Below are 12,732 nucleotides of genomic sequence, written 5' to 3'. Positions count from 1 at the left end.
TTTTGCAACTCTTCTTCTAAGTGGCAATAAAAATTTCATTTGACAAAATAAAAATAAATAAATAAATACTTTAGAAGTTCAAGAATTTGAACTAAAAAATTTAGCCCAAATAAAAATACAAACTTTCATAGAAAATTTAATTAAGAAAGTCTAAAAGAGAGAAAAGATACCCACAAAAAAATAAAGAAGAAAAAACATTTAATAATACTAAATTAAGATAAAGAATAAAAAGTTGAGCCCACGGAACTCCTTTATTTATGGTCAGCGAATGATAGTATAAACATGTCCTTATTAGAAAAGTTACTATCCTTAAAAAAAAAAACTACAATCTTTCAAAAAAGTCACAACTCAAGAAAGTAACATTCCTTTGAAAAAATCACAACCGTTCAATGTGAAAAAATATTTACTTTTAAATAAATAAATAAATTTAAATATAATATAAAAAGAAAAAAAATATACTAAATTGAGTATTTTTAGTTGGAGGTATTATAGTAATTAAATATTTAACTTACCTATATTTAAAAATGGAAGGAAACCTTTATTTATAGCCAACAAATGTAGTGTGAACATGTGCTTATTGAGTCTTATCAAAATAGTTATAATTCTTCAGAAAAGTCACAATCTTTCGAAATAATCAAGATCCTTTCAATAAGTTACAATTCTTTGGAATAGCAAATCAAGCTTCTTGTTGGATTGTGAAGAAAATACTCTATGCAAGGCATTGGCTTGAAGAGAGGAACTTGCAAGTAACAGAAACCATGGAGGCTGATGAGTTTAGGTATTAAAGCAATATGCAAAAAGTTGAGAGGAGAATACAATAAAGTTTCATGGAAAAGAATGACTTGCAACAATCAGAGTAGCCCTAATGGATCTTTTCACTCTACTTGGCTATACACAGAAGACTCTATACCAAACTCTATTACATAAGTATTATATAAGTCAAAACTCAACAAATTATAATTATTGATTTTCATATCGTAAAATACTAAACTAATTTAATTTGGTAATGAAATAGTATTTTTAGAAATAAACAATTAAATGATCGAATCAAAGTTTTAAGTACCCATACTATATGGACTTGGCTCCCCTCCAGTAAGGACATCTCCGATTAGATTATACTCTCCAAATATAGAATTCTCTATTTTTTCAGACAATCAACTCCAACCCAATTCTCTATTTTACTCTCTAAAAATGAATCTTTTTCTCTCTCCTCAATATTATATTATTATTTCTATTTCATTTTTATTTTCTTATTTCATAATATAAATAATTTCTTCTTTTTGCAAATAATTACCCTATAATCTATATAATCTTCGTGTAATATAAATTTTGTTCTTTTCAAAATTTTCATTAAATATAAAATTATATTTTATTCTAAATTTCTAAATAACATAAATTACAACAAATAATATGTATACTACATACTAACAAACAATTCAACTAAAAGTGAAATCATTGATGAAATACAATTACATAATAAACAATGCATTATTGTAAACTTTAATTTTAAATTTTACATAAATACTCGACTTTCAAGACTATTATGTTGCTCCCATAATGCTCTATTAATGCATTATGGAGTTCAAAATGAGTAATTTTGTGTCCATATTTTTTTTATGTGTAGCTAAAAATTATTCAAATTAACAATTTCATCTTGTATCCAATTATTTCGTGTACTAATTTACTTCCCCTATTCCATTTTGAACTATTACAAAAAGTATTTTCATGCTCATTAAAAAGTGTAGTTTAATAATTTATCACTATAACATAAAAGTAGATTGTTTGAATTATCATCTAAATTTTGTGTACTCTTCATAGTGAAAAATAATTATAATTTTAAATTAAATTAAATATTAAAGTGACAATTTTTTTTAAAGAAAAATTGTTAATTCGGCATGAAAATAGTATATTTATCAATAATATGTTTTTTTTAGATGTTATATTACTTGGAAAATAATTCAACTATTAAAGACTTAATTAATATTCTCATATAATATAAATAATATTAAAATAATTTAAAATTACATATTTAAAGTGATTTTTTAACAAATAAAATAAAAAATTATTAATTCAGATAAAAATAGTATTTTGTCAATAATATGTTTTTAGATGTTATATAGAAAAATAATTACAAATAATAAAGACTTAATTAATGATACAATATAAATAAAATTAAAATAATCAAAAAGTGAAATAGTACTATTCACCTCTCTATAAATGGAAGATAGAGAGTAATATGGAGGGGGTTGGAGAGCCCATTCTCTATTTTACTCTCTAAATATAAAGAATAGAGAGTAAAATAGAGGTGGGTTGGAGATGGTCTAAGGGATCCGTCCAATTCCTCCATTACCCCTTTAATATTTTGACATGTGTCATACGAATAATCTAATGGCTCAGATTTGTTTGGTTAACTAAAAGAGTTTAAGCATAGTTAATATTTCTCTCACTTTCTTTCTGTGCTTAGAATCTTTTTCTTCTCTGCCATAGTTTATTTTTTCAAATTCATTTTGCAGCAAATCAGCAATAGATTTCTTGATTTTGTTTGTAGTGTTGATATTTGGGACATTAAATTCATTTTATTTTTTATCATTAATAATTTTCCAATTGATGCCTTTACTCTCTCACAAAGTTTAATTGAAAATTTTCAAGTCAATCCAATAGTTATTTTTACCTTTTCGTCTCAAAAAATAGTTTCAGTTTTCACATGTTATTTTTTATTAAAAAAGTTCTTTCTTTGTCACTTTTATGGAACGATTTGGGGGATAATGGAGGGTATTTTTCAAATCTGGCTTCTGTGAAATCCCTCTTTTGTAACTCATTTTTCTTTATTTTGTTGAATTATTTAACATTTGTATATCAGAATTTTCAATATCAGACTTAGTCAAAGAGAGAGAATATGTTGAAATGGTGGAAGAGGAAAATTAAATATGATGAAGAAGAAACCATCGAAGTACATTCTTCAACACATGAAGAATGAAAAGAGTTGCAGTAAGTAATGCAAAGAAATTGAATGAATAATGGTACAATATTTTTTTTTTAAATATACATATACTACAACAAAAAATTTGAACCAGAAAGTTAATAATTCTTCTGGAAAGATTTGGAAATTGGGAGAAAAGTTTTTTTTTTTTTAAAGTAATGTGAGGAAAAAATGTTAACTATGGTAAAACTCTTTAGTTAACCAAATAAATCTGAGCCATTAGATTATTTGTATGACACATGTCAAAATATTAAAGGGGTAATTGAGAAACTGGACGGATCCCTTACTGGAGGGGAGCCAAATCCATACTATATCATGTCTGCCCATATTATAAAGGGCAAAGGGTAAAAAACACCCCTCAACTTTGGTTTATTGTTTGACTTTATCCTCGCCGTTAAAATAAAGTTAATTTTACCCCTCCCGTTACTAATTTCACCAAATTTACCCCTCATTAGACGGAATCCCCAAAATTGACCCGAATTTTTAAAAAAAACCCTATTTCCTATTTTAACCCAATGACCCGACCCCATTTAGAATAACCCGGTTAACCCTATTTTACCCATTCTCCCAAATTTCCTTTACCCATTTCTGTAGTCTGCTTGGCCATACATACATTTCAAACTACATGCCAAATTCTACAGTTAGTAAAGAGTTTTGAGAATTTCTTGAAGTTTGATTTATGATCAAGGAGGAAAAGGGGAATTTTTTTGTTTGGGGTTCTTGAGTTTGGTCTTTCTTCTCTTACTCTGCCGATTTCTTGGAAATTTGGGTTTGTTTTGGTATTTGAGAGAAAGGGGAATTATGGAGTTACTGTGGTTTATCAAGAACCAACAGTGAAGTGTAGGTAAGGTAGTTTTGTATGTTTACTGATTTTCCTTTTCTTCTGGAATTTGATTTTTCACTTGTTTCTTGAATGCCAAAATATGTAATCAATTAGGTGCTTTTGTTCTCATTCTCAGTTTTTTCAGTAATGGTTAAGGGTTTCTATGTTATGGATGGGGTCACTATCTTTTTGTTGTGTAGGGTTGGTTGTTGTGCTGCTCAGCATAGTCTTTTCAAGATCTTTTTTGACAGGCAAAGTTAGAGGAAGCTGCAATTGAGCTTTGAGGGCTCAAAGAAAAATGGCTTACCAGAGAAAGGGATCTGATCTGCAGCCACAGAGGCGTATTCTGCGGACGCAGACTGCTGGTAATTTAGGGGAGTCAGTGATGGACAGTGAAGTAGTGCTATCATCTTTAAGTGAAATTGCACCCATTCTTCGTGCTGCCAATGAGGTCGAGTCCAGCAACCCCAGGGGTAGCTTATCTATGTAAGCGTTATCTGTCAACTTTTGGTGTTGAAGAACATGAACATAGATTTTTGCTCATATTTGTTTATCATGTATATTTGTCAAAAATTTTGTTCTTAAAATATGTTAGAATTTGGCATGTAGTTTGAAATGTATGTATGGCCAAGCAGACTACAGAAATGGGTAAAGGAAATTTGGGAGAATGGGTAAAATAGGGTTAATTGGGTTATTCTAAATGGGGTCGGGTCATTGGGTTAAAATAGGGAATAGGTTTTTTTTTTAAAATTTGGGTCAATTTTGGGGATTCCGTCTAATGAGGGGTAAATTTGGTGAAATTAGTAACGGGAGGGGTAAAATTAACTTCATTTTAACGGCGAGGGTAAAGTCAAACAATAAACCAAAGTTGAGGGGTATTTTTGACCCTTTGCCCTATTATAAAATAGAGAAAATACATAAAAACCCCTCTGAACTTGGCAGCATAACTTACTTTAGCACTTAAACTACACAAGTGTTTATTTACCCTCCTAATTTTATTTCTTGTGAATTTAATACCACTTTAACAGATGACGTGGCCAAAAAAAAAAGTAAAAAAGTTGAAGGCAAGTAAATATTTGTTTTTTTAAAATAATGGTCCACTAGTATTATATATATAATGAAAAAAAAAATTCCCCACCTACCCCATTCTTCTTCTTCTTCAAACCCCTCTACCCCTTTCTCAAAACCCCACCTCCCCTGCTTGTCTCTTCTTCCTCAAACTCCCACCGCATCCTATCCCAACCCCGACCCATCCTCTTTCTCCTTCATCAAACTCTACATCCTATACATTTTTTTCGTTAAACAAAAATAGAAAATCACATTCAAGACCCACATAATTTTCTTTATTCTTTACTTTTGAGATTCGATTTTTCTTAAAAAATAATTATTCAACTAACTTTAAACGTTACTTATTCTATACCTGAATATGCATTAAGAAGTGAAACAAGAAAAGTAACAGCAAATCTAAAAAATTAGCATATCGATTTTGCATAAATTTAAAATCGCCATTGTTGATATAAGTTGATAGTTTCACCTAGTTGGAAAAAAAAAGTATGGTGATTGATATAACTTATAAGTATTGATGGAAGTAATGTGAATAATTACAAAGCAATGAAAAATAAAATGAATCAATCAATGTGAATTTTTGGGTGTTAAGAAATTGACCCAAATGAAATAATGAAGAGGGTGGGTAAAGAGTGAAAATAATTTTTTTTAAAGATGTGGGAAAGTAAAAATAAAGAAAAAAATATTTTTTTTTTAATTATCTGGCATGTCATCGATGTGGCACCGAGGTGTCACTTAGGTGGCGCACGTGCACTTCACCCATGAGCATGAAACTGGTATTGTATATGTAAGGTACTAGTAAATTCACTTGTAATAAGATTAGGGGGTAAATAATTACCCGTAAAGCTAAAGTGATAAAGTAAGTTATGCTGCCAAGTTCAGGGGAGATTTTATGTATTTTCCTATTCTTTTATTATTAGAAAGTTAAGATATTAAATTATTTATACTTGTATAATCATATTAGAAGTTTTATTTTCTATGAGTTTCCTTAATCATGTTTGTAATTATTTCAAATTATTGATGTATTTTTATAATTTTGTGTTATTATATTATTATACTATATTTTATATTAAAAATTTAAAGATCCATAGGGCTTACACCCCATGTCTCGGGACTTACGTCTCGCCCTATACTAAGTAAAACGCTCTGCCTCACGCCCCTGCCTTTTAAAACACTGATTCTACCTTTTTCAAAAACATTAACTCTCTAAATAAATTGAGTGTATAATAGATTAAAAAAAATATTTTTTCTTTTTATAAAAAATGATAAGTAAAAAGGAACAAGTAAAATGTCAAAATTAAACAAGTAAAAATGAACAAAGAAAGTATAGAATAATTACTTTTAGAAAAATGATCAACTAACATATGATCGAGTGAATTATTAAAATTTAATGACAAATAATGGACTTGTGAGGGAAAAATATGGACCTCATATAAAAGATGAGGTATTTGAAAAGGTGGACTTCACTTATTAGCTTTTCAACAAACTTAAGGGACAGCAGTCAATTTTTTCCTTGATAATTTATCAAAGATTTTCAATAGACAGAATCTGTCAGTATCCAATAATATCCTCAACAACAGATAAACTCATCTTTTTTTTAAAAAAAAAAAAAATTAAAAAAATTCATCAAGAAAACTCATTCTTGAAAAAAGGCATTTCTCTGTCTGTATGGGTGTGCAATTGAGATTGAACCCTTGTTCTTCATCTTCAGCTGCAACTTCTCCATCAACTTTCCATAATGGGACACCATATTTCTGCAAAAAGTTTAACTTTTTACCATTTAGAACCCAACCCCTCAATTGGGTATCTGGAATTTACTCAAGAATCCAACCAAGAAAGCATTTTGAAGTCTTTTCCTCAAATGGGTTTCCACTTAATGCTGTGTCTGTGCAAGATGGTGAGTTTGTTCTTCATTTGAAGAAAAAAAATGTAATCTTTAACATTTTTCATGCTCAGTTTTACATTCTTTTCTAATGGTGTTACAAGTGTCTTCCAAGTGATTGATGTATTGCTTATCATATTTGATTGTGTAATTTGGTATACTATGGTTTTGTAGGTTCACTTACTTTTGATACTTAACTTGCCCTGTACCCATAGCTGGAATTCTTGTCTTGATATGCTGGTAAAGGTGCTAGTCTTGGAATAGAAACAGTTCGAATTTAGTTCAAAATTAGTGGATGTATTCAAATTTCAAACTGAGTTATGTACTGTACTAAATTATCCCACAAGCTAACTTCCTTACCATTTGAATTGGATCCATAAATTAAAGAGAAAAAAAACAGTCATGATCTTTGTAGAATTGTAGTAAAAGATCTTTTTTGAGGTTTTTGAAACCTCTTGTAGGTGTTCTTTTGCTTTTTGATTGTAGATTATAATGGATGATACTGAAATTTTAGTTCTAGATGATAGTTCACATCCATCCACGAACTGCAGTTTGTTCTTTACATCTTTTTCTGCTTCTATCTCTTTATCTGACGTGTATGTATATATGTTCGGCTTCAAAATCAATGCCAGTACAAGTGCCTTTGACAGAGTTAGGAAGTGGAGATACCACTGTCAGCATAACTGTTATTGGAGCTTCAGGTGACCTAGCCAAGAAGAAGATTTTTCCAGCTTTATTTGCTCTTTTCTACGAAGATTGTCTGCCTGAGGTTAAATTTCATATCTCTAACTGTATATTGTTATCTACTAATCATGCTCAAAAACAACTTGAGCTTAGGTTAATTTGCAGACACATTTTAACCATCCTGGAAGATTCAGCAGTAGCTCATGATGTGTCTTTGTTTGTACATTTCAGAATTTTGTAGTTTTTGGCTACTCACGAACAAAATTGAGTGATGAAGAGCTGAGAAATATGATCAGTACAACCTTAACTTGTCGAATTGATAAGAGGTATGTCATTATGTGAAATTACTTTTAACATGCAATATTTTCATGTTTATAGTTTTGGAGCTGATGGAATCCATGTGAATGAGGATTTGCAGAGAGAATTGCGATGCCAAAATGGAGCATTTTCTGGAAAGATGCTTTTATCATTCGGGTCAGTACAATTCTGAGGATGATTTTGCAGAACTGGATTACAAATTAAAGGAAAAGGAGGTAATGCATGTGCTGTACTTATTTCTACCCATTGCTAAGCATTGACGGAAACATATCTACCTGAATGAGCATATGCGTGACACTTCTCATAAGAACTTCCAAAAACTCGGGGTGGTAAAGTTATGGAAATATTAATGAGATAACTTTATGTGGAAGCCTGTACACTGTCTGCAGTCCATTTTTGCATGTCTACAAGAAACTATAGCAGTTTATTAGATGTCATCTTCTTAGCTGTATCAGTAACCAATCATCTTTATTAGTTTAATATTTTTCTCATACCTTGAAGGCAACTTCCTGTTGCTCCAAGGAGTAAGGTACATAATTCTCAGATAAGAGATGGAACATATTATAGGCATGATGCGACATTAGTGGTTTCTCTGATGTTTAAAATATTTTTGGCAAGATATTCGGAGAGATTATCTTGTGCCGTGAAGTTTGAGTTAAAAAGCCTTTCAGGTAAAGATGGTCAGGTTGACATAGATATCACTCTGCAATGATGTTATAGCGTAAGCCCGAATAAGATTTATGATGACATAGTGTCTCAATGTAAGATGATTATATGAAGGATTCTTAATGGTTTGATGCTAGTCAATTAAGTAGGAGATTGCAGATGACTGAAAATACATGGATCAAGTGAAAGCTCCATCTGGGACAAGAATTGATGCATTCTCTCCCTTAATACAAAATTTGATTTTGGAGGAAAACTAGGATGAATTTTTTTTCGAACTTCGGAAAAGTCTGAACTATGGGAAATATGTAAAAATCCTTACTAGGGAAATATGCATATAATATACCTACATATGTACGACATAAGAAATTCAGACCTTACTTTCCTTGGTTGACTGATCCTACTTTGATTAACCCCTACAATACTTTTAAGCTGAAGAATCCAGAATTTCCCAGAATGAGACTCCTATTAGTTTTTCCATCTAAAGAAGTGACAAGAGAGTTACAGGGGAACTTACACAACTTCTCTTAGTTCAATGTGCTAATCAACTATTAGTAAAAGTTACACCATTTGCATATGTAAGATGATAAATAAGAATTCTCTCACTTTGTTTACTGTTGTGATGGTGTACTTAAGAATTCGTTGTTCATAGCTTTTGCACATTATGTCATTACATGTACGCACTTCTCTTGAAGCATACATAGAGAAGCGAAGAGCTGGTTATGTGTTACTTATACTTCATTATGGACTGTAAATCTTAAAAGTTTGGCAGGATAATGTATTTGTCTAATTATAATTTTATGAACAACTACCTAGCTTCTTAATTTAGATGAAATGATAGACCAAAAAAAAAGAACCCCAAGTATACATGTTATACTTATCGTTTCTTTGGGGTTTGAGGGGTAAAAGTTAGTCTCTGTTTGATGCAGTTTATGCCACATTTTACTGTTCTTTACTTAATAATCCTAAACTGTTACTGATGAATGATAAAAAGCTAATTGTGAGTGCTGATCATATGATTACATTCTAGGGTTGTAGGGTTTCTAATAGGTTGTTTTACTTATCAATACCTCCAAATATATTCGTGGATGTGGTGCGATGTGCAAGTCTTAAAGCTTCTTCAACAAGTGGGTGGACAAGGGTCATTGTTGAGAAACCATTTGGTCGTGATTTAGAATCATCTAGTGAGCTGACCAGATCCCTAAAGAAGTACCTAACTGAGGAGCAAATTTTCCGGTTAGATTAACTGCATTTCTTTGCCAGTTACCTTGTGGATATAACATGGGTTGAAGTTTTCTTATGCTAGTTTTTTTTTTCTTCTCAGAATTGACCATTACTTGGGAAAGGAACTTGTTGAGAATCTCTCAGTTCTTCGGTTCTCGAATCTTGTCTTTGAGCCTCTTTGGTCCAGAAACTACATCCGCAATGTCCAATTTATATTTTCCGAAGATTTTGGTACCGAGGGACGAGGAGGGTGAGGCTCATTACTCTGCCGCTGATACTTAAAAAGTAGTATTCTGTTGGAGTTGGATCTCAAACTTGCTGCTCTTTTGTCTCAGGTACTTTGACCACTACGGCATCATCCGTGATATTATGCAAAATCATCTCCTTCAAATATTAGCATTGTTTGCTATGGAAACACCTGTCAGCTTGGATGCTGAGGACATCAGAAATGAGAAGGTATGCACATTTATGCCACAAATTATTCTCATAAATCCTGCATTACTTAAATCCTCCAAGACAATATGATTAAAAATAGAGAAAATATATTAAAACATGGTCCATAATTCGAGTCTGTCTATGTGATTCAGGTTAAAGTTTTAAGGTCAATGAGGCCATTGCAACTTGAAGATGTTGTTCTTGGACAGTATAAGGGTCATAGCAATGGTGCTAAATCATATCCAGCTTACACAGATGATCCAACTGTGCCAAATGGCAGTATCACTCCAACATTTTCTGCTGCTGCACTCTTCATTGATAATGCACGTTGGGACGGGGTTCCTTTCCTCATGAAAGCAGGAAAAGCTCTCCATACGAAGAGGTTGGTGGATTGTCGTTTTCTCCATAATGATATTTTCAGGTATATATCCTGATTGCACATAAAATGATTGGAGATTTTGTTATACTAAAACTGCAGGGCAGAGATCAGGGTCCAGTTCAGACATGTTCCCGGAAATTTGTACAAAAGGAACTTTGGAACTGACATGGATAAAGCAACCAATGAGCTAGTTCTGCGCCTACAACCTGATGAAGCCATATATCTGAAAATTAACAACAAGGTCCCTGGTCTTGGGATGAGACTTGACCGGAGTGACCTTAATCTTCTTTATAAAGCAAAGTAAGAGACTCCTGCTGAACTAGAGTTAGTAACAGTTTATGGGTGTGTTCGGTAATGGATTTTTCCATGTTTGGTTTCAAAACATTTTCTCTAGAAAACAAGTTCCTTAAAAATAAGAAAAATGACTTCCCTAATAGAAGTAGAGAAAACAAGTTCCATAAATGATATTCCAAGTTCATTGTCTCCTTTCCAAGATCCTAACTCCCACCCCTTGATCATCCCACCCTGCGCCACTCCCGAACCCCACTTCCCACCCCTGTTTTGCTAGATTTTATATAAATGTTTTTGGTATAGTGTTTTCTTGCGTACTTAGCTGAGCCCTAGAAAATAAGTGAGAAACCAACTTTTTTTCCCAAGAAAACGTTTTCCTTCGTACCGAATACACCCTATGACAGCAAAAGTTTTCTTGTAGTTCACCATTGCCCTTGTTTGTTCTACGGCTAGGATGCTTTCAGGAATGGATGACATACATCTGGTGTAGCACCACAAATATAATTTTCACCGCATTATCTGATATAGAGCCAGAGGAATATTATTAATAACATGTTTCTCGCTGTTCTTTCACTGGGATATTTAAGAACTATGAAGCTGACACTTCTCCTTATGTAAATTAGAAAGCATGGACAGTGGACATTATTAGTTTATAGAAGAATTGCCAGGATTAAGAATTTAATCTACCTCGCTTACTAACGTTATGTATGATGGATGACTTATCTGACTGACTAATTTATGATTAACACGATCATGATAAACATTTACATTGACTTCTATGGGTCGTTTTTTGTGAAGGTATCGAGGTGAAATACCAGATGCATATGAGCGGCTTTTGTTAGATGCAATAGAAGGAGAGCGAAGATTGTTCATAAGAAGCGATGAACTTGATGCTGCATGGGCTCTATTTACACCGTTGCTGAAGGAGCTGGAAGAGAAGAAGATTGCACCAGAGCTTTATCCATACGGAAGTAGGGGGCCAGTGGGAGCACATTATCTAGCTGCAAAGCACAACGTTCGTTGGGGAGATCTATCTGGTGATGATTGATTGTATGTGAGATCTTCTTGAGGAGTACTATGAAATGGAGGAAATCTCTAATTTCCTCACAAAGGGGGACAATTGATATTCATTTAGTTTTATAGGAATTGATCTACTTGCTGTTTCAGCTCATCAAGAATGCAAAAATTATGGACAACTTGGAACTGCTGTCAGCAATTGTTGTATAGCTAGCTTGTCTATTTTGTTAAGAAAATACTCATGTTTTATTCTTCTTGTTGTGTTACATCCTGGGCTATATTTTGCTAATGACTAATAATATACCCTACTCTTCAATTTTACTTCTTACTTCGTTTGATTTGTTTATCTTGCTATATTTTTGTTGTCGTTATTTTCTTGTTTGTCTTGGCTTTTATTACACTTCGATCTTTTGAGCTGAGGGGCTCTGGAAACCTCTACGTACCCCACAAAGGTAGGGGTAAAGTTTGTGTACATCTTACTCTCTTCAGATTCTAGCCACTTGTGAGATTACATTAGCTATGTTATTGTTGTATTCTGATTGTTTTTCTATTTTCTTTATTTTTTATTTTTTTGGCAGATGAAGAAGCTTATAAGTTGTTAGGGTAACATAAAAAGTACTCTTAAGCACTTATTTTGAAGTTTAAAAGACAAAAAATAAGTCAACAATTCTAACTTATACATTGAAAACTATAATCCCATCTAAACAAACTCTTAATTGGTATAACATGATAGTATAAGATAATTACATATTGCAAACTCACTAATTTAACTCTTATTTGGGCCAGCCAAATGAAAATGCCTGGGGTTCAGTGATTTTTGCACGGGCTGTTTGTAGCATAGGTATAATTATCATTTTTAATTGACATTCAACATATTAATTATATACTACTCATGACTCCACTTCACTTTGTTTTCATAATTTTACTTCACATAGAAAAAAATAAATTAGAAACCTATGATCTTAAATATG

General features: G+C 32.0%; 1 protein-coding gene across 1 annotated transcript; it reads left to right on the top strand.

Annotated features, from left to right (window-relative positions):
* Window positions 1-6,496: 6,496 nt before the first annotated feature.
* LOC102594145 (glucose-6-phosphate 1-dehydrogenase, chloroplastic-like) lies at window positions 6,497-12,076 on the top strand. The gene is given in 10 exon segments (NM_001288109.1): window positions 6,497-6,765; window positions 7,383-7,519; window positions 7,666-7,760; window positions 7,853-7,967; window positions 9,446-9,651; window positions 9,740-9,889; window positions 9,975-10,095; window positions 10,227-10,456; window positions 10,553-10,753; window positions 11,543-12,076. Coding segments are annotated over 10 exon segments (1,734 nt in total). The 5' UTR covers window positions 6,497-6,536; the 3' UTR covers window positions 11,793-12,076.
* The last annotated feature ends 656 nt before the right edge of the window (window positions 12,077-12,732 follow it).

This window comes from Solanum tuberosum, unplaced genomic scaffold (assembly GCF_000226075.1).
Source record: "Solanum tuberosum cultivar DM 1-3 516 R44 unplaced genomic scaffold, SolTub_3.0 scf00251, whole genome shotgun sequence".
NCBI classification, from domain to species: Eukaryota; Viridiplantae; Streptophyta; class Magnoliopsida; order Solanales; family Solanaceae; genus Solanum; species Solanum tuberosum.
Note: the sequence above shows the minus strand (reverse complement) of the source record. Positions and strands in the feature narration are given on the sequence as shown.